Raw genomic sequence first — 27,837 nt, 5'->3', positions numbered from 1 at the left:
TTAAGAAATAAAATTACAAAAAATTTAATTCTATTTTTGTTTTATTTATTTTATGATTAGAAAATGTACTAAAAAAGCGATATTTGTAGATTATATATGATTTTTTGCTATAAATTTGCGGATATCAATTTATTTATTATAAAATCATTTATAAAATGTTTTATCGCATATACATATATCATAAAGCGACACCATTTCCTATTAATAAGAGCTTTAAATAGTCCTCTTTGCCCGTCCGTAGATAAAACTCTACCTTGATTTCAAGATTTTAAAGAACTTCTAGCTCCTAAAAGTAAATTCATATAATTAAAAAAGTTGTACTCGGAATGTAAGAAGAAACATCGGACGAATGATTTTCTACACTAACCAATTTTCCAACAGAAATTTAATAAAATTGTTATTGTGGCCTCGACCAACCGATGAATAATATTCTTTTTTTCTTTTATCGATCTCAACGCTCTAGAAAAGAACGTCCAGATGTTGCATCTAATTCCATTATTGTTCTGTAAGAAAAGCTACAAAAATAAACATCGAAAAGGCTTAATTAATTTTGCAAAACCTTTTTGCGTTATATAATTAGATAAAAAATTATCAGACTTTTATATAAAGAGATTACAATATTATTGAAAATAAATAAAAAACGAGGAGAAATGAGAAATAATTTTCGCAAGAGTAAAAAACTAAAAAGTAAATACAAAATAAATAAATGCAAAAAGTAAATATAAAAATCAAGCTATTTTACTTCTCCTCGAAAACAAAAAATAGAAAAAAAAAATAACCGCGATTTACAAAGCAATATTGCGATTGCGAATACTAAGAGATGGAAAACTAACAATAAGTATTTCATAAAATCTACCGATGAAATAAAAGTAAATGCAATTTGATAGAATCAACATTTTAGATGCTCAAAAGATGATGTTAAATTTATTTATGATTAAAAAACAGCAAAGTGAATTTTTTTTTATTTACAATATCTGAAAATTGGATTCATCAATACGATATCGAAATTATTATATCGCAATCTTTTGAGGAAGACTTTTGTGTAGAAACAATCAATCGTCCGAAATGCGAATTTGATGGGAACGTCGACATTCTGAAATATTCAACGTCTAATACATTCGATACATAGGCTTGTAAATATGTATGTATGTATGTACATGAGACGCTTGAGAGCATATGTGTACAAACTCGGCCAAAATGTATACATAGATGTTAATTACGTTGATGTGTATTTATCGGCGCGGCACGAGCTCGATCTTCTCGATCAAAAAACATACATATCGATCTTCTGTGCGCCTAAGCAATCCTTTCCGAATGATAAGAAAAAAAAAAGAACTATATTTGTTATAGACACACCAGTAGAGCAAGTAAAAAAGATATTTTGACAAGTCTAATTAACTTAATTGAACAATTGAAAAAGTGTCGTGTTTAACGTACACATAATTCAACTAACTTGTTAAATAAGATATTATATGTGAAAAAAGTACGATGTTGTCAGATCACGTTGAATTGAAATTAAATTGCTAATTTTTGCGATAGAATTATATGTGCTGCGGCAAACTTACGACTCGATCAGATTAATCGCCGAACGATCGATCGATCGATCGATGATAATATACAAATAAGCATCATCAAGTTTATGCTTTTTGAGAATTCCAGTCGCGCTGGCAGGTCCAGCTAATATTGAATGTTGATTGACGTAAGCGACGAAGCTAATGATGTAACGGTGCAATTGTTAAAGCAAAGATATGCAATCGAATTATACTAATTGATAAACGACGGATCACTTGTGCTAAGATCTTCCTTCTATGCATCTCAAGTATCGAAACACATACATGCTTATATCGCAATTTCGAATATTTTGCTTAAATATATGTATAGTAAAATTTAAAAAATTGATACTAAAATATGTATAGCAAAATTAAAAAAAATGATTATATAGTATCAAATTAATTTTACTTTTAAACAAAATTATATTTCAAAATAAATTGTATTTTAAAGCAATATTAATATTTTTAATCATCGAAGTTGTTTCGAATATTTTCCATGAAGTACTTGTCATCATCACAATGTCGATCAATATACTACATGTTCTTGTTAATAATTTCCCGTTAAGTTTCACGTCTAAAAGCATCGAGGCAACATCGTAGCACAAATGATCCATGTTAACTCGAACTTATTGTGCACCGCATTATATCGAAGTAAGCTCTTACGTCACAAGTCCATTTACTACATGTTACAATCTAGGAGCCTATTAGCGTCAAAAATTAATTGTCCAAATATAATGATGACAGCTGTTGATCCTGTCGACGCGAATTACATTTCATTGTACAAATATTTTTTTAAATGTCTAAAACATGATGAAATGATTTATCTTATTTTAAAAGAAACAATTCATATTTTAAAGAAAGAAATCTCAAAAAAATTAATAGACGCTACAATTTTTTTTTCCATAGACAAATAGAAATGTAAATGACAAATTTAATGGCTCGTCGATAGTATGTTAACAGCTGTTAAAATTAGTATAAGAAGTATATCGTAAGAATTTTGGAATGTGCTGATCGATATATTGGAACAAGTTTTCTTAAGCAGAGAGCGTGTCCCCATCCAAACTTCCGCATAACGTTTCTTGCCTACGACAGTGAAACGCGGAAACTTCGTCAACGACGTCGATAGAATGTCGCGTCGGTCTTATAGTCAATATGTAATAATACAGATCGATTATGAGAGTCTACTATAAAAAATTCGAAAATGCATGAGAAATAGGAAGAGAAGTGAAGACTATTTATTATCCAAGAATAATGTTGATGTAATTTCGATGGCCTAAAGTTCAGTCTTTACTGAAAACACACATCTGTATCATTAGCTACAATCGCGCGCCGTGATTAACACACACTGATGATATAAAATAAATTTTTAGTAAAATTAAATTGCTCAATTTTTCACTCCTTTCCATATTACAGCTTTCTTCGAAAAGAAAAAATAATTAAATTCAGATGTAATAATATATATGGTTTTATCCACAAATTATATGATCTATAATCTCGATCAAGATTTATAAAAAGATCAAGATATGTATAATTTTCATATAATTTATTTGCATCGTCTTAATATGATATTTATTATATCAATATTTTCAGTCCTACGATTTGTTCAATTCAATCGGAGAAAAAACAAAGCAAAATGAAGAAAAAAAAGATGACTCGAGTAAATCTTCTTTGTGTTTCATAAAAATTGCAATAAAAATGACACAACACAAACTAGTTTAATCCTTCCAGTTAACTCATTTAACGAGGGAACCGGTTTCATATAGATCCAGACCTACCTTTCTTCTGAATGTTTCATCATTATTTGATGAATAATTCAGAGTGCAACAGAATAGTTCAAACAAATAGTTCAAACAACAATTAACTTATAAACTTATTGGTAAGTAATACTGCGAAATATTATTTTACTAATTTTTACAGCAAAAGTTTACAAATAAATCTGATGTAATATAAGTTTATTATTATATTATAACTTGTTATAATTTAACAAAGAAAAAAAAATTAAATGTTAAAAAATTGATAGCTATTCAATCCTAATGTTTAAATAAAACAAAAGTTTTAAAATGCAATTTTTTATATCTTTTAATTGCGCTTATCATATTTAATTTAGAAAACCAACTAAATTATTAAAGGAAGATCTATGTACAAAAAAAAATAAATCAAGTTTTATAATAATCTGTGAGCGTTCAGTGATAATATCGTTATAAATTCAAGCAGCAATATGCTTGACTCTTTCAAATTTCCCACGGAAACCGAGGTCTAAATCGATACTTTGCATCAGTGCCGACAAACAAGTGCCAACCACACGCAAAATTCAATACAAACTAGCGTTTCGAGAAAAAGTATCTCTCTGCCCCAAATTCGAAATCCAAATGATTAATCTAGAGAAAATCATTAAAACTAGAAATACTTTTCGAGAAAAAATTTTTCAAAATTAATTTCTCCGATTTTCTCACACCGCGAGATGTCGCCGAGCTCATTTTAATGACTCAAAGAATGGCCAACCTGACGAGAAGCTGAGTTGACTGCAGTCAGGTATAAGATACCGCCGTGAACACTCGAAAAAACACGTGGTTGCCTGCGGATGTACTTGTGCTGATAATATTTCGGCGCAAAGTGCACGTGTCACGGTGCAATATCTGGCACATGATACGATCTCGTACGTCACTGGCCGAATTATCTTGCGATTGTGTAATATTGTCAAGACCCGAGAGCCCGATTATGTAAATTCGTCTTCAATAAGGCGACCCAACGGACAGAGAACACCAGTTGTATAAGGGTGGACGTGCGCAGCTTGCCGGTTTTACATCAGTATGTTCACGCGCCAAAATACGTGTGTTGCATAATATTATTTCGAATCATATCTCGCGGGCGAACGATATCTCGCGTCAATTGTGCATACAGTGTCATGAATCTCGAATAATCGAATAACACTTTTTTATCTATAAAATATGATAAGATATATGTATCTATAAAAAAAAAGTAATATTAGAATAAGCTCAGTAAAAAAAAATACTATTTCTTATATAATATGATATAATGTATATATATATATATATATATATATATATATATATATATATATTATATAATATAATAAATTTATTTTTATTAAAAAGTCGACTTACTTTACTTAAAGAAGCTTATAAATGAATCAAAAGTATAAATTTTTCTTATGATATTATAAATTTACATTAATCAAATATGTAAATAACGTATAATCAAACGTGATTATCAAATATGATATTTTTAATATTAAACTTGAAATTTATATAACTAGCATTAATCGGACAAATTGTTATCTTTATTTTGTATTAATTATATTATATTTTAAATCTTTTTAATTTATAAATTTTATATTATTTATACTAAAACTCTATCATTCACTCATATGTATTTCTATAAACTCAACAACAACAAAAATCAGTATCTTAAAGTTACTTATCTACATTGACTTTATCGATTTTTCTTTTAATCGCATAAAATATAATTAATAAAAAATTCAAAAGATTAAAAACAATTGTCTTATATCTACACTGTTATCGATATAATAACAAAAAATATTTTGACGTTGAATGATTCGGATTATGCGCATCTCTCATTAGAATAATAATCTAATCAGATGATAATCTAATGCGTCTTTAAACGCATTATCTTATGCTAATGATGTGATAAATAAATATAAATTTTTTCTGTTATGAAATAAATAAGCGCATATCTGCTATCACGCGTTACGCACACACACGCAAAATTTCTCAGTAACAATTTCATAAAATAAAGCTAAGAATCTAATTTTCACATACCTAATTATCTCATTTTTGTAAACCTATCCGTTTAAATTATCTAAATGTCTTCTGTATTCATAAAAATTATAAAAGATATAATTACAAGCGCTCGTAAAATTAACTTAAAATAGCAATAGATAAATTTTATTTTATGAAGCGTCTTAAAATTTATATCGATACTGTAAATCTTCAACAAAATTACTTTTTCATTTTAATCAGCAAACTCGAACATAGTGTTTGTCATAAATTTGACCTAATGCAAAAAATGTGTATAACATTTTAGCTAAATTAATAATTTTGTACCGGCAGTATATATATCGCGAATAATCGATATCGTTCGTTTATTTTCGTTTAGATTGCTGCGCAAATTATCAAACATTCAAGGAATTTTGTAATTAAAAAAAAAAAAAAAATTAAATTTTTAGACCTCGAGTCTTAGCGCTCTAAAATTCTACAAACGATAACGAAATAACTAAACCGACTTAATACTAGTAAGCAATTCTCATACAGATAAATAACACCCGTTTACTCATCACAGAAAGGAATAGCTCACGTAGCAAATATCAAATGACATTTTGCGAAACGTACAGTATGAAAACGGACTTCGTCAGAATAATGGATATATAAAATAGTTGAAAAGAGTAAAAAAAATACTCCTGTATAGAAAAAAGAGATCTCTAATTTAGAGAAGAATGGCGAAACCGATAATGGCTAATAGCGATACTAAAACAGATGAAGTAAGTCCATATTATTTTTGTTGATTTAATTTCCAAAATACACGTTCAATTCAATCTCGCTAACAACGATGTAATCGATATAAGCAATTAACATGATACCATGAGCTCAATTAAACACAGTGTCTTGAGAAAAGCATGTAGTTGCTAAAAAGATTAGTTAGCTGAATCGTCACTTACAGAGAAAGGCATTTATATCAAATGAAAAGCAATTGCTTTCAAATATCGATCCATGGTGTATGTTTAGCGAGCATGATGTCGTGTTTAAATATCGACTCTTCTAAGAATTCTGTAATTTTATAATTGTTTTACAATTGTTTTACAATTTCAGAATAAAATTTTGAGAACAATTAATTATTAGTTATATTATACTAATTATTTGTTATATCATCAATAATGTTGCATACATATTGCAATCATTTATATATTTTTTCATTGTTAATTTTTAGATAAACTAAAAAAAGTAATATTCACAAAAAGATTATTTAATTTATAACTTTGTTTCATGCTAACTAGAGAGTCAGCAAATATTTTCTCTCAATTTGTTTTTATTTCGAGCGTCTCATAAGCTTATAAAATTATAAGTTTATAAATTATTATACCAAGAATGTTATTAGTTTTCTATCTACGGAAACGAGATTTGATAGCTATAAGATCAAAAGGTTAAGACCAGTTATCGCGACAACGAAAGCTAAACGGAAACAAAGGGCTGATATACTCTGCGTACACGATAATTCTCATCTTGACGTGTCGTAAAATGTTTCAAAATATAATTTACAGATGAAAATATCTACAGCATTAAATGACTTAACTAGACAATTATTCAACGTAATAAATATAATTATCGAGAAAACTAATAACGATAATATTTGTTTTGTTGACTGTAGCTCTCTGTAGACTGTAAATGTTACAGCTTCAATTTTAAATCGTATTTTCTTAATTATATTCACTATTTAAATTTTAGCAAAAATAACCAGAATAAATCAAATAAATCAACGATTTTTTAATGTCCGATTATATTTTAATATTCATTTTTTTGTAATTTCCAGGCGATACCACGGATGGAATCTATTCACAGGAACAGAGAATGCAGAAAATTCTTTGGATGGATAAAATATACATCAGTAGAGCCGACAATGTGGCTCTACATGATGGCATTCATGTTTACATCAATCGTTGAGCAAGACTTCTTTAGACATAAAGCATGCCGTGTGGATCACGGATATTCGGAAGAAATCTGCTCAAAGTTAAACGATGACAATAATAAGGCAATAAAGACCGAAGTGCAGGTGAAAATTATTATGTACTATAAAAAAAAAAGAACGCAGAAAGGGAAAAAAATGTGATTGTTAAAGTATCGAAACAATAGTAACGACGACGAATTGTCGAATTCGACTATAATAGCAAATCGCGTACAAATATTCAACTTTGTAATTGTCTTGATAACTTGCGATATTTATAAATGTGTGTGATTATCTTATCTGCTTATTGGTTGAACATAAACGGCAAATGAAAACGGAATTGCTATCAAGATAATTATTAAGTTAAATATTTGTACAAGATATACACAAGTACATCGTAGAATTTTAGTAAATCTAATAAATATGCTCAAAAAAAAAAGAGCACATATTCCTTCGTATATTTCTGTTAAATCCTTTGTTTTACTAAAACTCAAAATTTATTAATAGCAAAAAATTAAATGAAACGCACACAAAAATGAAATCAAATTGCAATAAAATTAATAATGAGACTGTTTGATCTCTCTAATTGCTTACGAAATTGAATGAGCAAGCAATCTTTCTGCGTATTTCTGTTGACACTCGTATTTTTCGAATCCTCTCTTTCTCGTCACGAACTAAGAATGTCTCTCCTAACTCAGCACTTCCAATATTGAATTAATAATACACTATCACTTCTCAATTATGGTCTATTAAAAAAAATTATCTTGCAGATAACTGTCTCGGAATTTCATCAATGGAACGACATTGCCGGGCACGTGATGCCTATTATCTTGGCGATGTTCTACGGGAACTGGAGCGATCGGCGAGGACGCAAATTGCCGCTCGTCCTCGGCTTGATCGGCAAATTTATCTATTCCTTCATGGTCGTAATCAATTCTATGATGGATACTTGGAAGCTGAATATGGTGGTGTACACGGCCACCCTACCTATGAGTTTGCTGGGCGGTGACGTTGCAATCTTCGGCAGCTGCTTCGCATATATATCGGACGTATCCTCCGTGCAACAGAGAACCCTGAGGATCACGATTCTGGATGTCATTTATCTTAGCACGATGCCATCGGGTGAGGCCCAGTTTGCTCTTGAAAAAATTATCCACTCAAAGAAAGTATAATTATGTCTACGTCTCCTTAAAAAAAATTTGCAAAGAATTTTGCACATTTTTAATGCATCCTTCAGATTCTCACATTGTTTGGATAAGAACTGCAGATTTACTATGAATTTTTTCTTCTTTTATATTGATGTTTATTAATGCTATTGGACATCGCATCTTCCGTGTGAACAGAGAATCCCGAAGATTACGATTCTAGATGTCATTCATCTCTACAAATAATGTCGGATGAGATCCAGTTCGCTCTTGAAAAAAATTATCCCCTCGAAAAAAATATAATAATATCTGCGTCTTAAAAAAACTTTGCAAAGAATGCAAGTATTCAAGACATCTTCTGGATTCTTATATTGTTTAGATAAGAGCTGCATATTACATTGCATTTATTATGAAATTTGCCTCGCTTTATTTCGATGTTTATTAACGCTTATCATTCATTCTTGCTCATTTTACATGTTCATAAATATATAAAACATATATATATATATATATATATATATATATATATATATATATATGTGTGTGTGTGTGTGTGTGTGTGTGTGTGTTAAATTGTTTAACTTAATGATTGCAGTTAACTGATAAATCATATTTCTTTTCTTTTGCAGGAGTCGCGCTTGGATCTTATGTGTTCAGTCACTTGGTCAACTCGCCCTATACGATTATGTTCACCGTAAATGCCACATTGCTTGCGTTAGCGATTATATACTCGCTGGTGTGGCTTAAATGGCAAACGTCACCACGACAGCAACCCTTGTCCGGTACCAATCTGCTGGTGGACTTTTTCGATACGAGACACGTCGCTACGACGATGCGAACGTTGTTGAAGTCAAGGCTCAACCACGGCAAACTCCATCTGTGGTTTCTTCTGCTCGCAATGTGCCTCTATACGTTCCAGAGAGACGAAAAGCCCAAGAGTCAGATGTATACTTCATTAATCTTCAAATGGGACGTGACAGACTTCAGTAACTTCAAAACATTCCAATCGACTCTCTTCGTGTTAGGTCAGTTGAGCGTGATGTGTCGAATTGAATTCTCGACATTTCATGAATCCTTTTATTGCAATGCATAATTCGCGATGTATTTTATTGAGAGACGCGTACAAGTGAAAGGAGAAATTTCTTATTGAAATCGACAACTTTCGCTTTCACCATAATTACAATATCTTGATTAAAAATAATAAAGTTACAATCTTACCGCGGAAGCTATTCAATTCCGTAAAAGTTCGATTGTTCATAAAATATACTGTGTGTGTGTGAATCTTATTGTCACTGTCAATGAATATAAAATTAATCACTCTTCTTGAATGTTTTATACATATATTTGATCTTTTTTAAATAATATAAATATTATTAGAAAAACGAAGGAATAAAATGCAATATATTGAAAATAATTTTGTTCCAACAGCAATGCTCATCGGGGTGCCTATAATGAGTAAATTGATAGGAATGAGGGATACATTCATCGTAGCAATTGGAGCAATAGCGCATGCAGCCGGAAGAATAGTATTTGTATTAGCGAACAGACCGGAACTATTTTACGTAGGTAAGTAATATTTTCTCTTTAAAAAAATTAAAATTTTTAATTATCTCCAAAAATATTATACGGCTATTTATGACAATCGTTCTGCAGGCGCTGCTGTTGCTGCGTTAGGTCCCGTGGTAGCACCTGTACTTAGATCGATGACTTCCAAACTTGTATCCACAGAAGAGCGAGGTACGCGTAAGAATATTTGTCGCGCTTAATTTTTTACACGTAATTTGAAACCGATTACCTGAGAGATTAGTACATCATTATATTTTCAATCTTTAATATTTTTAATGTGGAAAAAAATTTTTACATCGATGAAAGAATATTATCTTCAAAATCCGAATCTGTCAAATATCGGTTTCAATTCGATATCACTATTTTTGACTATTTTTCTTTTCTGTGACAAAAAAAAAACTAATTTTTAGGAAAAGTATTCGCGATGCTCTCCGTCTGCGATAATGCGGTCCCGCTCTTTAGCGGCACTTTGTATTCTCAATTATACAACGCCACGATAAAGACTGCACCGAGCTCCTTTTATTGGTTGACGTTTGCTACGCAAATTACCGTGCTTCTACTTATCTTGTAAGTGAATTCTCTAATTTTCCTAAAGAGATGTAATTTCTCAATTTAATTAAAAAATTAAAAAACTAATTAAACAAATAATTAAAAAATCTTAAAAACCGCATTGTATTTCAGCCTATCGCAGCATTCAAATAATTTAATTTTAACGAGCTTTATTTTTTCAGGCTCATACAATTTACATCTTGGTCTAAACACGCGACCGAACAGCAGGATTACATCGACGACGAAGTTGTGGCTCCATCGCTACCAAACACTTTAGAAACTAACTCTTCTAGTAATGTTACCGCGTGACGATAACCTAATCTCAATCTGCTCAAAGAAAACGTAGAATAAAATATTTGAAACTGCCATATATAAGTAACGTGTCAAAGATCATAATTTGTTAGCACGACGTTTCATCTGATCATCTTGAGAAATATGTACAAGATGCATTTACAAGACTCAGGGTTCATTTTTTTTTTTAATATGCTCAAATACGTTTATCTCTACATATTGTTATATTTTAGAGAAAATAATATCAAATTTCAGATCTTGTAATAAAAGACGTATTTTTAGAATTACTCAATTACATATCTATTCGTATGTAGTAAAATATTAGTATAAGTAGAATATTTTAAACGCATAAAAAATTAATATTTTAATAAAATATAAACTATATGCATAAATATAGAAAATAATATGCAAAATGAAAATATCTATATATTTTTAAGGGAGAAAAATATTAGAGTATTTTTTTATGCTCAAGTTGTATATATATATATATATATATATATATATATATATATTTTTATATATAAGTTATATATATGTACAACTTATAAAATAATGTTGCATATATAATAATGTTATATTTAAAGTAATTCTGCAAAAACTTCATTGTGTTAAATTTTATTGTGCAGATTCTTGTTTGCATAAAGTTTTTTTAAACTCTGTGTAATTGCATTAATATAATTTATATGAATTCGAATGAATTGCTAATATAACAGTATTATTTTATTAAGTTTTTAACATTAAATTTTATTAGACGTAATATATTATTAGATTATATTTTCTGCATTTGTAAAACAAATTTCTATTGCTTCAAACGTTGAGTAAACGATAAAAAAAAAATATTTTTTATATTGTTGATCTTTCATTTATCAAAAATAAAAAAATAAAAAAACAAATTGTATGCAGATTTCATTATCTAATAAGATTAATCACAACGGAAACTTCCTTTTATCCTTAACTGCTTTCATCCTTAAAGCCATTTTATAATTAGCTGAATCGTAAAATGAGATAGTGATTAAAAATTATGTAATAAATATTCTTTAACATCGTGACGCATATGCGCAAATAAAAAGCATTAGTAAGAACAATATTGCTGTTTAAGATCAAAGTCGACATAGCTGAAAAAAACAGCACTAAGATTTTTTTCAAACTGCTTCTTACATATATGTATGTAAGATGACCTAATACTTATTTTCAAATATTGTGCAATAAAAATGAAAGTAATATTCTCCAATCAATAACCTATTTGTTATCATTGATTTGTTGCAATTTTTCGATTATCGAGAAAGAATATTTCATCAATTAAATAAATTTGTATTAAATTCCTGTTAAGTTAAAGTTCTCTCATTTATAATTATTTGAGAGCGATTATCGATTTATAATTCAATTTTGACACATGTTATCATATTTCTCTTTCCTTGAAACTTTCAAAATGTTTGCTAAAATAAAATTATCGTCAAGAAATTTATTGTTAATACAAACAGCAGTGAAGCAGGATTTGTTTTCAATGTTGCGGTTCATACACTATTCTACACTATGTTTAAGAGGATTCTAGGAAACCTATGATATTCATTAGCATTCAACATGTGCAAACAGCAAGCATGTCAAGGACTGTTGAGTAATTGTTGCTCAGCATTTTCGGTACATAAAGTATCATCCTCCGGACATTAATTTCTAAAAAAAAAAAAAAATTCTAATCACTAAGAATAAAAAAATATTCACTGAATCATGAAGCTTCCTTCTTGCGCTCGTCTATCAATATCTTAGCTATATGCATGTTTTATATGTCTTAACTTAAAACTAATGTCATATGTCTTATATGTCATAACATAAAAAATCATCAAAATAAAAAACGTGACATATTTATACACAGCAATATCAACATCAACTTTCTCGAGTTTCACAACTACAAGCGATATGAAATCGATTCTATTTTTTAAGGTCATTCGCAAAAATTATTTACATGCTATTAATCGTATTTAAATAAAATACCATAAAAAAATATATCTATTTAATTACGTGATCTAACATCATCGTGTATAGAGATGTAGATTGACGTCTTCCTTTCATGATCTATTTACTAACGTAAATCAATGTATATCTCTAAAATGAATGCTGTGAATACTGTATACAGTACCGGTATGAATGAAAACGAACATCTGGTTGGTTCCTTGAAAAGGAACTTCCTTAGATATGCGCGATATACGGGCGATATCACTTCCCACGCATCCTGACCCAAATATCCACCTCTCATAATCCACCAGTATAAAAAGTCTGCTAACATTTAAAGATGCGTACTTCACTGTTCGCTTCGAGCATCGCTTCGTCAAAGAACATCGAGATCTCCAATATCATGGTAACAATATATACGAAGAATATTAGTAATCATACGATAAGCTACGCCTTGTTGATAAAAAAAATTTTGCTAAAAATAAGCTAAAAAAAAAGATACAAATAATGATTCATACAAGATACTTCGTTAAAAATCGAAGCATTTTTCTTACTAATCTTACATATTTATTAAAATATTGATAAAATATGTATCAAAACAAAAACTTAATTTTATTAACGTATATATATCGCATGTGCAAAATATATTATTAATAAATTCAAATTTTAATAACCAAAGTAACATGTAAAATTAAAAAAAAAAAATGTTAAATATATCAAAATTTTTTTAAATTAACTTTTCAAAAATATACACATGTTTATATAATACGTGTTATAGTATAACTTTCATATTATAATTGGTAGTTTCTTTCTCGATTTCTTGATCTTTATTAATACGAGTTTTACGAGCGAATACGGAAAATCACAGTGGCGATCGTACAACAGCATAAATAATAAAGTTGAACGATACATTACTTAAATTGCTAACTCCATTGTTGATCGTTCGCTTCCGTTGAACTAACTTACGAATTAGATAAAATCTCTCGATTTTCTTTTTCCGGGTACGCGGTCGATTTCCAACTTAAATAGCACACTGACGATTTCGGCATTCGAAAACGAACAGCTGATTCCACATTCTTGCCACGAAGACTTATTGATTTATCGGTGATCGGATTACGCAAAAACGAATGTATATCTTGAACAATTATATATCTTGTTATTTTTAATCGAATTATTTTGCATTCTCGGCGCGAAAATGTAATCTAAAAAAAATGTATTGCATAATGATCGCAATTTATGATCGAAGCAGTATTCGACGATCGTTTTTCGTCAAATGTATTTGTCTTTTAACCGGCAAGAAAATAAAACAGCAACCTTAAAATCTTCAATGACGCTTATTTAAGTGGAAAATGACTATCGTTATAGAATTATTCAAAAAACAAATACAAAATAAAATTACGATGTGATCGATTTCCTTTGCTTCACAATCCAAATGTCAAACATACATTTATATGGTACACAAAATATTTTGACAAAAATAGATCTATCATCATATGTGATGTGGCATCACATATAATCAATAAATTTTGCTTTACACTCCAAGTCACACACACATATTTATATTGCACATAAACTATATTTTTGACGAATCTATCCCGAGTAAAGAACTTTCAATCCATGATCATAATTAATGATCGTGGATTTGCAATGACAGTTGATAATTTCATAATAAATCTTCACTCAATCATGATTACGATGCAATTTTATTGAAAGCGGTGGCAAATATTGCATTTATATTATTTGACTTATTTATTTCTCGAACTGACACAGTTTACATAGTTAGAATAGTCCCAGAGAAAGTAATGTAATCTACGGCACTTTTTTTTTACATCGGTGTGAGTAGCAATTTATACAATTCGCAGGACTGGTAAAAGTTCAGCAGCACATTAAGATGTCTGACGGAAAATAAATTTTTACGCCGACATTTGCACACGCAAATGTCAAACAAAGGAACAAAGTAATAAAAATCGCATCGAAAAAAATATTATCCCAATCGTGCTTCAAACAGTAAAAAAACAGGCAAAACTAATCGGATTAAATTGCATTTCAGATTAAATTATCGCAAAAGTATCAAATGCCCAAATGGTATATTACAAAAATAAGAAAGACAATTATTCTTTGACACTTGATATATAAAAAATGCTGTAAGGAACGATCGATATTGCGTCCACTATAAACGCACGTTGCCAACGATTATTAATATTATTAATCGAAAAATAAATATTTAAAAAGCATCCCGTGTTTTTAATCATAAATTAAATAGTTTTTTCTCTCCTTTTTTTGGCGAGCAGTTTAAAAGCGCCATTAAAAGTCATATCATATTTCATCATAAACGTTGTATCATCACTTTCAGGTTTCGCTGAGAAAAATCGTTATCCTTGTTACGACAGCTTTAATGACCCTCGCGGCATTCGCGGACGCGATACCAACTCCCAGCCCAGCCGCATCCGGAGCTATTACCGTTTATCCGATACCTCAAAGGCCGGCGTATGCACCGAACCCATGGGTCTATCCGAAACCCACCACGGAGCAATCTACAGGACGATAAATAACGAACCTGAACTCATCGCACATACAAGAAGCATTCTCTCTTCGAACCGTCCGAAAACTGAAAATATTTTTTCCACTCGTAAATATATTAATTTATATCTATATGAATTACGTTGACATAGCAAGTGAGCTGTGCAACAATCATTTTTTTTTCTTTTATTTATCTTAACCGCCAGTTACAAACCCATAATTAACATTGATTAATTATCGTCGCAACTCACGCAATTGTTCGCTGACGGTGAATATCCTCTCGAGACAAGTTTGCACTAACGTTTTCATTTTGATTAATATTGTCGATGTAAATAAGTAGGTTATGCTATTGTTATAAAGTTAGAGAAATAAACCTATTGTAACACGCATTTGTAAATTTTATGTAGTTATTTATCCATTCTCGCATGCAGATAAAAGGATAAATACTATAATACTTTTATATACCAATAATAAATACGTTGCTTAAATTTCTTTGAATTACAGAAAAGTACAAATTCATTATTTCTGTAATTAAAAAAAAAAATGTAATTAGTTTCATTTTGCAAACAAATAAAAACTCTCCAGAAATTGTCGATATTTTTTATATATTATTTAGTAATAAAAAAAGAAGAAGAACTCGTTTGCCCACATAGACATTACCTACATATAGAAACATGCGCATTTTTCTTCTCCCAAGGCAACAACTTCTAGCTCGAGGTGTAATTACTCGATTACGATGCTACGGAGATGCTTGTTCGAGATGGAGACAACCCCACAGGACGATTCGACGTTAACGATGCACGTCACGTACCTCTCGTGCAACAAGTAAAGTACTTTTACACACGGCTCTGTGCTCCCTTTATTCACGATGTCGCCGTGACGTCTACTGCGACAATTTACCTTGCACTGTCTGCACTATGTGCAGCCACTTCCGTGCGCTTCCGCGTCCGCAATATGCATGTAATGACCCGGTTATACAATATTAATTCAAGACCTCGCGGTCGAGAAAACGGCCGAGATCGATTATATCACGAATCCGATCGCGGAAGTTATCGCATTTTTTTTAAATTAAATTTCTGCGTTATATCAGTTACAGTTTATGCATAATGTTAACACCGATATACAAGTACTATTATTAGATAAAATAGAAATCTAATAATTTCTTGTTTTGCCTATAATTTTCCACCCCTGTAATCAAACTGTAAATTAATTTTTAGCGCAATACATATGTCATTAACGCAGAAATATACGTTATCAAAGCTTTTGTAATTTTTTTATTGGATTATTAGAATTAAAATAAACAATTTAATTTTTTAAATTAAATAAGGAATAATTGCATTTTTTTTTAAATCAGCAAAAGTAAGTTTGGAGAAATGTGAAATATTAAGTTTGTTATATCGTCTCTGTTTAGAATACGTATTACATGGTTGCGTTATGCTTTTTTACCTCGACACGTTTTTGAGAATACGAGAGTGAGAATTGCTTGATTTTACGCAGGAATGAATTTTAAGCTCGCTACAGCTCGTTAATCCAATTACGTATTGTAATAGCACACGCGGATACAGCGAGAACAAAAAACGTCACTCAATCCCGAGTAAAAAAAAAAGGGGGGAAAAAGAAAATATAATCATAGTTCAAGCTCGTGACGGTCGATGATTCTTTTGTGCAAATATTTTGCGATAAAATTGCAGCGTAATGTCAATATTCATGCAAGTGCAAGGTTGAACGTAAAAATACGTAATATTCAAGATTTTTTTTAAAGATATAGATAAAATATTTACTTTTATGTATTTTATATTTTTCCAATAACTTATCGGGAATTTCAACACATAGGGACATAAGCTCGAAATTAAGATTTTATAATAACGAGAAAAAATGTTTCAAAATTCGAATTTTTTGCATAAGAATATAATTTTCTCTCTCTCATACGTTTTGGATAAGAAAGCATTAAAAATATTAATATTTTATTTATTATCTTCATCTATTATCTCATTTAAAAAATGTATAAATATATTTAAAAAATATATATAATACCTTAATTTCTCATTTTAATTAATATCTCATTTTTTTTTTTAAATTAGAGATTTCCCTCTGTTATGAGACGAATATTCCAACAATCTAACTCCTAAGGTGATATAAGAAATAAATTATGTGTATTAATAGTTTTGTCCAGCTGCTTGTAATAATAGATCATATCAATTCGAATCATTTTGCATGATAACAGCATTCACTACAATGAATCATAAAATCACGTACGAGTATATAAGACCTTCACTTTCTCCAGATGTATTACATACAAGGGTCGAACTGACAAGATCCTTGGAATTCGTAACATGCAACATGTAACATATTCCTATTCATGTATCGTCGCGTGATGACAATTCATATCGCGTGGAAGCATAGCGAGTAATTTCGAACAGCCCGCGCAGAGAAGCGTTTTATTTATCCAGATAAAACAATTGCGCAGAAAGTACTCTCGCTAGTGACCCGTGGTCGATTTCACCAGTCGGTCAACTTTAGTCCTACTTTAAACCGATCATCTATCTCCTTTTAATTTTAGTTTCTCAGTGAAATCGGTCATCTTGCAATAATATATGACAAGGATAAAACAACTCGGTCATGTTCTTATTTTTGGGCATGTAAAAATGACAAGCTAGATTGATTCGTGACTAATTTTTATCTCTAAATATTGAAACGGAAAAAGCAATCATCTCTGGATTAGTAACGTAACTATTAATATATCTAATCATCTCTTTGCAGACTGTATATAATAAAAATTAAATCATTCGTTTACTCATCAATAATCTGTAAAATATGTGCGCGTCGATTTTAAATTTATAATACGTACGATTATCAGATAAAAGCTTAGAATTGGATAATCGCCGAAAGATGTGATGCGCGAAACTTGGAAAAATTCTGCAACGCTTTTCGCCCGAAGCGCATTTTGACACGAGAAACCGAGCAGAGCGTGTAAATGCCGACACGAATGACGCGCGCGCGCGTGTGTCACTTTCGCTGAACACGCTCGCCCGCGCACACACGCACGTGACAAGCAAGAAGGAGTTGACTCGTTCACAGCAGCAGTAAATTCTATCGACGGTTTTTCATCTTGTCAGTCAGTCTTCCTGCTTCCACGGGAGCGGGTCGATCGGCCTCTTTTCCGCGCCCGCGTTTCCCGTGCCGATCTTGTCTACGAACGAGCTGTCACAACACACGCGAGGACGATGAAGTATCGCGTAATGAGCCGACTTCCGACGACGATCATGTGCGTCGTCGTACTTGCGATGACGGAAGCGACCGCATCGCCCACCGAGCCCTTGCCCTCCGTCCTGCTAGGCGGCATTGGTAACGTCGCAAATACCGCAACCAATTTCCGTAAGTCAATCCAAATGACAATGTGATGTATCGCTTAGGAGAATTTACCGAGTGTTCTACAAATATTTGTAGAGATATTAGCAAATTATTTAGAAACGAGAAATAAATGGGGATAGAGGTTGAAATATACAGAATCGATGCTATAAAAACTGAATAAACATACGTAGACAACATACATCCAGACAACAATAAGAGACTATTTTAAACTGTATGATTTATTCCGACCTACTTTCATGGATAGATTAATTCGGATAGATTCATTTCTGCATATTTGCATATTGTTTAATTTATGAAATATTTTCTAGGGAAATATTAATTTACATTATGAATGTTTGTGCAGTATATTAATCATTAATTTGAAATAAAATGGAATATATGCAATTAAATATTATGCATTTTTGCACAAGTTATTTTCGAACAATTATGGATGCACACAATGTAATAATTATAAAAATTATTATATCTTACAGTTTTAATATCTTTAATTAATTTAATTTGAATTGATAAAGAGGCGAGATGTATGTGCATAATAATTGTTTATTTACTTTGATTAATTGATGTGATTATTAAAACATTATTTAAACTTGTGCAATCATGTCCATTAAAAAACCGATTAATTCAGAATTAAATTTTTAAATAAATTTTAACATTATTTGGCATGCGTATATTTTATAATGAACAATTTGATATCTAAACATTCAAAATTAATTAAATTTAAACAAACCATTCTAGAATTTAAACTTAAAAGATGATGTAATAAATAACGATGCTTGAATATCAAAGCGCTATTCAAGCGCATTGAGGATTCAATGAAAGTGAAAACACAAATACAGCGATACAACAGTATCAATTAAGGATGAAGCGATGGATGGAAAGTTTACGTACGCGAAGATGTTAGATAATGATATTATAGAGAGCTCTGAGAAAAGGCCTTTCCTCACCAAGCAACAGCGAAATTGAAAATATTTGATTGATGAAAGCAAAAAATAAAGTTAGACTCTTTAAGTCACTATAATCCACTTATATAACTTGTGAATCTCAGGAAAACTCACGCGAGAATTTCCCAAACATGACATTTAACTTGTAACGGCAGTAGCTTGTATAAATAATTAATATAAATGCGAAATTTATAGTAACCTAAATTTTTAATCAGATGCAAAATAGATTACAGCTACGTAATTTCAACATGATCGACCTTAGATAATAATTCATGCAAATACATCTCACGTGAAACGATAAATGTAACATACTGACGTATTTTTGTCAAGATGCAAATAAAACATCTTAGTGAACAAATGAAGCACTCGAGAAGACATTCCAATATATTATGCAATTATCTAAAAAATAATTGTAATGTACAAACATAGATAAACTCCACTCGGAGTATCGGAGACTACTGTAAGTTACGATCAATAAAAGATATGTTATTATATATTTTAACATTAAAACATTAAAATATTTTTTGTACATTAAAAATGTAAATATACTTAATATAAGCATTTCTTCTGTACAAAAAAACTTATTATCGACAATAAAATTAATCAATGCATTTATGTAACATTGTATATGTATATATAAAAGATTCCAGCATTATAAAAAGAATCATCGTGTTTTTTATTGTGAATGTGTAAACGATATATTTTATTGATGATTAAATCTCTTAAAACATTTAACAATATTAAATATTTAGTCTTTCAATCTGGATTAAGAGCAAATAGCGGGAAACTGCGAGTTTTGCTTTGGACCTTTAACGAATATTGAATATATTGATAAGGCATTGCTTGCTATATTAAACTATTATTATATACAAACGGAAAAGTACTTTGGAAGCAAAATATTTTAAAAATTCATTGAGATAGTTACGTGCGACTATTCTTTTTTTGTCGATTTTTATGCAATGTTGTGAATAAAAATTATGTTAATTTCTACTATTAAGCATTCAACATGCGTCGATATGTAAATTAGTCCTATCTGTAAATACAGATGTGACTAATGTCGGCGAATAAAAAACGTCTCTTGCGTCACTCGATTTCCTACAACACAGGAAAATCTCTTGTCATTATCAGATATTATTATTCAATATACGTTAAATTCGTTTTAATACATTTATCAGTCCGCTGCACAATAAATGTATCATTGCCTGAATCATCGTTGCTTCCGCGAACAAACGTGCAGATGCATTTTTTTTCAATGTTACTTATTCGTGATATAACATGCGTTCCGATGATAAAAAACTATTCTTTGAATTTATATTGATAATCTTTTCCTATCTAGCTCGTATCGATGAATATTAATTTCATCGATCGACAGCCGCTTGTAATATTTCTTTTACAGTTTCAATTAATAAATTGAGTTTAATTTAAATTATTGAATAATAAAAAACACGATAATTCTTTTTATAATGCTGGAATCTTTTATATACATATACAATGTTACATAAATGCATTGAAAATAAAATTTAGCATGCGATCTTTTATACAATGCTAATGCGATAGATCAAAGCGTATCTTAATATAGCAAATCAAACGTAATCGCATACATAAATTACTTTAGATCCATTAGATCGCGACATGCTCGATTAAATACATCCATTTTATTTCACAATTAATACTTTATTAAATCTTTTTCGCCTATTACTCTATTTTAAGTTGCAGTAATGCGATCGTTGAAGTTTCTTACAACAGAAACCATATCCGCGCGCGCGTGCCCGAAGTTTATTTAATTACTGCACCAAAACTTTTATTTAATGCTTTCCCATTAGGAAGCAGATCTCGGTGTTAGTTCCTTTATCTGAGAAAGCAAAACAAAACCCATGCTCAAATTCGATTAATCATTTAATTACTATGCTCAATGCACGTTCAACTGTTCTTGGACAGAAAGCCGATTCTCGAATTCATGATAGTTACTGTTCGCATCCGTGATCAGCGCGCCGGTAAACAGTTTAATTAACGTGTGCAAATAAAGGTGCTTTGAGAGTTGATTGCTAAACGCAATATGTATGATGGATATAATGAACATTTTCTGCATTGCATGATAGATATTAATATTAAAGCAAAGCGTTTGCGATGCATAAATTTATTTTTGAAAAATACAGCGAAAAAAATGCGCGCAATCGTAAGAAAAATATAAAAGATATTTTATGCACACAATTTTATATACACTTCATATCTATGATCTCAGATATTATAATTTCTACCCGAATGAAGTGTACCTAGAATTTAAAAGAAAATGATATAGAATTTTACTTCTCTTCTTTTCTACATCGATTTTATTTTATTAAAATCTAATGTAAAAAAATTATTTTAGGTCCTTAAATTCCTTCCTTAAATTGAATATGTCACAGAAATCAGTTAACTGCGAGTTTTGTGTTGTTTTCCGTATTAATTAAAAAAATATTAATATTATGCTAAGAAACAATGAATTATTGTATTATTAAAAATTATTTGTGAATATTAATAATAATTACTGCACACATTCTTAACATCAGTGTTTCAACTTTTGGTTAATCGGTTTTGGTTTGCAAGAGTGCCTCGTTGACTTGTAATCATTTGTTACAGTAACGGGAGTCGTGCAACGGCAAAAAGAACTATTGCACCGCGTTACGGATACTGCCGCGGATTACAGTATGTTTTCGCAGAAAATACAATGATAATTCAAAGGCTTATGCATCTATTTCACGCTTAAATGCGGCTTCAGCTTCAGCTTCCTTCTCGGGAAAAAAAAAAACCTGCAAAAACTTTGCAAACATTTGCGCGTTTGTTATTTATAAGAAACAATGTGGGTTTTTATTCGAAAATCTTGACAGATCTTACGAAACTTCTTCCTTATAAATATAATTGATAAAAATTATTATTCTATTATTTATGTAAATTACATGGATTTAATTAGGAAAAGAGATTTATTTTGGATATACTCTCCTAAACATCTGTTTCTCGAATTTAAAATATTTAAAAATTCGGGATTTAAAAATTAAATCCCGATTTATTGATGCTTCTAAATTGTTAATTAAAAAAATATTACACACATATGTTTTTGTGCACACTTTTTCGACTATTACATTGTATTGAAACAATCGAAAATGTCAGTTTTGCACTATCTTGTAAAATCTGTTATATCTATTATTATACGCAACGTAAAGGAGCATGTCAAAAGATTAGCGGTCAATTGCATTTGTACAGAATGTTGGAGAATGTAATTTACGTTAACGTAAATTCTCCGAGCGTGCGCGTGGAGCACTCTCAGAGATGCAAATATACGGACGTCTCTAGCGGAGAAACAGTAATGCCGCGTAATTCGATCCGTAATAACGCGGCATGGCAAGGGCCATTTGATTGAGAACAGATTGCGTTTCTCTAAATCGCGCAATGATACGCTTTTAATTGCATTTTAGAAGTTTATATAGACGTAGATTGCTTTTTAATTCCTTTCTAAATGAATGATATCGAGTCATTTCATTTACGTCGCCATCGAATGATGAAGATCGAATTGAACATTACACGTTTTATTTGTCCATTTCGATAAAATCGTTAACAAACTTTCATAGGAAAGTGCAAGAAAAATGTAAAAATCTTGAACGACTCTCAATAAATGCTTCGATAATTTCAATTTGTATAATTATAATCATAAATTATATATATATTTTCAAATCATGTCTGAGAAATTATATACTATATCGTTGAAATAATTAATAACTCGTAATATACTTTTCAGTTCTTTTCAATAATATACCATTGAAAAATTAAAGAATATTAAAGACTACAAACAATATAATAATGTTTCAATGAACTCGTGGAATAAATTAAATGTCTGCCAACTTATCGCGATATTGTATTCAAATTTAAACAGTAGATGTCAAAGACCGACAATATTATACAAAAAATGATTACAATGCTGATTAATTAACGATTCCGCTATATATTATGCATGAGATTACTTTCGCGCTTCTATCTTCGATCTTTTAATGCTGCGACACCTGTGGATTCTTATTGAAAATTCCTTATATAACTTATATAATTAAGAGATATTTTCACACGCCAATTTTCTCTATGTATATATATTATATTACACATATAAAAATCAAATTATAATTGTATTAATTAAATTAAAAGTTAGATAGCAAATTAAATTATATAAATCTATTTTTTTTAATAAAAATCAAAGTTTAGAAATCTATATTTTATTAATCTTTTCGAGTTTATAATTGTATTTTTATTAAATTTATATAAATTTATAAAAATTTTTTTTTAAGGCCAATATATAAAAATTAAATTTTTTTATATTTTTTTGACAAAAGAATAAAATATCAATTATTATTCTAAAAATATAATGACTATCTTTGGGCAATGAAAATCACTTAAGTTTAACACAATGTTTCATGTATATATAACTTATGTGTATCATTAAATATACATATTTAAAACCTTATAAAATTTATCCTCTATTCATGTATACACAGTTCGTAGAGAGTAATTTATCTTCTAACATCCTTGTCGCGAAATTAAATAAAGTTCGTCTTTTCACAAGCATGCAATTTTGCGTACGTATAAATAATAAAGCAGAAATTGGCATACAACACACAAGAAGAAGCTCGGCTCTCGTGGCACTAAAAGAGTTAATGCCTGAGCAGCGGAAATAACAATACAAGTGCAATAAGATAAATAAGATAAACGAGAATGCAAGTCGAATGAGAGAGAGTGTTTCGCCTTCTGATTGTAGTAACCAACGCGGTGGAGAGGCCGAGAAATTTATTAATCAACGCCACCCGAATGACGACCGGTGTCAGTAAGTATCGGTACTTGGTACGCAGTTATTCATATTTATGCTAATCGAATCACGGACAGTCGACAGCGCCGCGTCGATGGGTCTCGAGTTCAAGTTGAGAAGATTCTTGGAGAAATTTCGCGCCCGAATGGGCAACGGCATCCCGGAGCTAGGTATTCCTCCGCTCGAGCCGTTCACGCTCGACGAAATCGACATCGATACGGATAATCCGGAGATAGGAAAGTAAGTCGATGGATCGATACGCGGTCGGGTACATAGGATTCCAGAGATTCCGAGAAATCACGGTGAACAAACCGATGGTTGCACCTTGGTATGCAATTTTAGAAAAGGAGTTTATAAGTTCATAAAAGGTTTATACAGATTATCAGAATTAAAACATTTATAATTTCGCGAATTTCATAATATTTGGATGTTTCTTATTGTTAGTGATTATAAAAATTAAACACTTATTTATCTTTATTTTTTGCAGCGTTAAAAGTTGAATTTATCAAAATTATATTGTTCGCACCTTCTCTTATCTACTTTAATAATAATTCAAACGATTTTAATGTCTATGACAGAGACACACTTTTCTAAGATTTATTTCTCTCCTTATCCACAAATGAAAAATACCGGTGGTTGTTGCGATTAGAATGTGTTAATAATTTCGCAAAACAAGACGTATGTGTAAGACGTATGTCATCGTTAAATCTGTTCGCCAGAGTGAATTTAGTGATCGAAAACCTGGAATTGAGGAAGTTATCAACATTTCTGATTGACCGAGCCAAGTTATCGCTAATTGGCCCTACCATCTCCATCAACATTTCCATTCCCGAGATCTTCGCCAAGGGGTATTACAACATATCTGGTATATTGGGCAACATGTATCCATTACGTGGCGCAGGCCCCTTCGAGACGACCGTACGTGGCTTTCGTGTGTACGTAAACACCGTTTTGGGCTACGCTAGAGGAATGTACTTGAAGAGATTCGACCTCGACTTCTCATTGCGCGCCATCAAGATATATCTGGACAACTTCATGGGCGGCGAGAAGATCGGACAAATTATGAGCAAAGTAAGATGATACATAATTATGTGCGTACATAACTCAATTATACGTTGTAATTAAATGCACTGTAACTTTTCATTGCCGGTTCAGTTATCTAAATTCATTGTACATTCGTTTGGAAGATACAATTGGCGACACGTGGCCAGATTTGACAGTTGTACTCGAAATTCGCGTTGCCGTCGAGATGAGAGACGCGAACGAATTGAGCGATTAATATTCGACGGACGATCGGGAATTTTTTCGATTTCAACGATCGAACAAATGTGACCTCGCTCCACTGACGTTCTCGTGCATCGCGAATAAAATCCCAACGGATATCGCAGGAAACGTTCGTAAAGAATTTTTCTCATCGATAAATATTATACCGATCGCAAAAGGCAACTGATCGTAAAACGCGAACTGTGCGTAACTTGCACAAAAATACAATACATATGTATGAATCTTTGGATATGAATGTTATCGGAATTGCGTGCAGAATTTTCTTTATGATGCTGATATTATGAATATCATAAAAAAAAATTTATTTCTTTAATTCTCGAAACGTGGTTTCATCACCTTTAATTTTATGAATATTTTATTCATGAAACAAATTCTCTAGTTGTCTTCATATATGAAAGATATGTTTGACAAATGTACATTTTTTTAGTTATTATATTTTATTATTTTACAGTATATAATTACATAAAGTCTGACACATTTTTCTAAAGTCAAGAATATTATTAAATAGTTATAGTGATTAAAATTTTTCAGACAATAATTTATTAAAATTAATGATTATTAACAAGTAATATCATTTCATTTTATTATAAATTTTAATTAATATATATTTTATAGAAATGATATCTCGTAATTTTAAAACTTTGAGTGATACTTAAAAGTTAAAAATGCAAAACAAAAAATATTTAATTCCATTCATTATAGAAAATAAACAAGATTTCTTAATGGGTCATTCACTGCTTACCCGGTCATTGTTCAAAGAACGTAATATTAATTGCTCAATTCGTTCGCGTCTCTCACCTCGGCAGCGATACAAATTTCAATTGTGCAACTGTCACAATCTAACCACGCGTCGTCAATTAATTATTTCCAAGTGAATGCAATGAATTATAAATAGCTAACCGGCAATGAAAAGTTACAGTACATTTAATTGCAATGTATGGTTGAGTTACGTTTAATTTTCCGTTCACTTAACAATTTTCTGCGTCATCTAGATCATTCTACACCTTTCGCGGTCATATGGAGCGAAAAAAATTCCTGCGGATTATTATAAAAAAGCTGGGATTAAACGCGCATGCAATTCGATAAATCGATATGTTCGCAGGTCTTTGAGGAATTAACACCGGAAGCAATGGACATCATTAAACCGGATATATTGCCGCCTATTCAGGATTACGTAACGAGTCACGTCAACGAGACGATTCATCATCTCAACATGAGAGATCTGTTTCGCATTCTCTTGGGCGAGTACGAATTCGGCGATATCACGCACTTATTGATACCCTGACAAGAATATCCGTGAAAAATGTCATGAAAAAATATCGAGTTATCGGATCGCGCAACAATTACAAGCGCAATAATACGAGCTTAACGCTTCTAGCAATGCCCGAACACTATCCTCGTACAAAGTATAAAGAAATAATCGCAACCGAATACGTGAAAGTCAATAGAATAGATGAATAGACGATACTCATAAAACGGGACAGAGTCGGATTGACTTTTAAATCAACTTTGTTTAGTTATTTTACGTAATACGTGTAACAATAAGATTCGAAGGTCTTTGACTACCTTGCCAGTACATTATATATTGTTAAGAGTTAATTGTTATACACTACGTAGTTAAACGCTAGACACAATATGCGCCATAAATGTCGGTTAGTATTATCTGAAAAGCAGCGTGTATGTGATAGAATTAATGTTAATGTTTTGTTAACTGTTATAAAATAATTATAAAATAATTAAGGGGCAATGTACTTGTTGTAAATGACACCGCAATTTTATCGAATAAGATCGTTGCAATGTGTATATAGTAATTACATAAAATTTATTAGATATTTTATAATATTATAAGCTCACATATCTGTATGTATCGAATTATTCGAAACTTTAATATAATAATCATTTAACGATTATACATATATAAATGATTCTGCGTGAAATTAAAGAAATTTCTCTTCCCGATGTCGACCTTCTCTTCATTAAAAGGCATTCTTGTCAGTGTTAAAGCAAATTTATAAAATAAATTATATAAGAAAGGCGAGAAATAACGAAGAAATAACAAAGAACAAAACTTTAAATATCCTAAATGAGGGATTTTAAAAAAATAGCAACTGATATAAATATTAGAAGAATTAGAAAAGAAAGCTGGCCAA

General features: G+C 30.6%; 3 protein-coding genes across 10 annotated transcripts in view; 2 read left to right on the top strand and 1 right to left on the bottom strand.

Annotated features, from left to right (window-relative positions):
• LOC126853104 (uncharacterized) overlaps positions 1–27,837 on the bottom strand; it is a 137,966-nt gene that overhangs the window by 102,316 nt on the left and 7,813 nt on the right. The gene's annotated exons all lie outside the window — the stretch shown is intronic.
• LOC126853102 (proton-coupled folate transporter) lies at positions 4,084–11,233 on the top strand. 4 transcript variants are annotated; one of them, XM_050598555.1, is made up of 9 exons: positions 4,084–4,358; positions 5,871–6,069; positions 7,116–7,355; positions 8,018–8,369; positions 9,022–9,417; positions 9,821–9,958; positions 10,046–10,129; positions 10,369–10,525; positions 10,690–11,233. In XM_050598555.1, exons 2-9 carry the CDS (start codon positions 6,025–6,027, stop codon positions 10,814–10,816), a joined length of 1,539 nt encoding a protein of 512 aa, XP_050454512.1. In that variant the 5' UTR covers positions 4,084–4,358; positions 5,871–6,024; the 3' UTR covers positions 10,817–11,233. The 4 variants fall into 4 exon arrangements, with proteins under 4 accessions (XP_050454512.1, XP_050454513.1, XP_050454514.1 ...); XM_050598556.1 differs by having other exon boundaries at positions 5,843–6,069; XM_050598557.1 differs by having other exon boundaries at positions 4,084–4,380; positions 5,843–6,069.
• Positions 18,372–27,646, top strand: LOC126853116 (uncharacterized). Of its 2 annotated transcripts, XM_050598586.1 has the most exons (6): positions 18,372–18,640; positions 22,198–22,263; positions 24,356–24,421; positions 24,481–24,643; positions 25,123–25,474; positions 26,790–27,646. In XM_050598586.1, exons 1-6 carry the CDS (start codon positions 18,490–18,492, stop codon positions 26,970–26,972), a joined length of 981 nt encoding a protein of 326 aa, XP_050454543.1. In that variant the 5' UTR covers positions 18,372–18,489; the 3' UTR covers positions 26,973–27,646. The 2 variants fall into 2 exon arrangements, with proteins under 2 accessions (XP_050454543.1, XP_050454544.1); XM_050598587.1 differs by lacking the exon at positions 22,198–22,263 and having other exon boundaries at positions 18,373–18,640.

This window comes from Cataglyphis hispanica, chromosome 11 (genome assembly GCF_021464435.1).
Source record: "Cataglyphis hispanica isolate Lineage 1 chromosome 11, ULB_Chis1_1.0, whole genome shotgun sequence".
In the NCBI taxonomy this organism is placed as follows: domain Eukaryota; kingdom Metazoa; phylum Arthropoda; class Insecta; order Hymenoptera; family Formicidae; genus Cataglyphis; species Cataglyphis hispanica.
The sequence above is the reverse complement of the archived record's forward strand: the minus strand, read 5'-3'. Positions and strand labels throughout refer to the sequence as shown.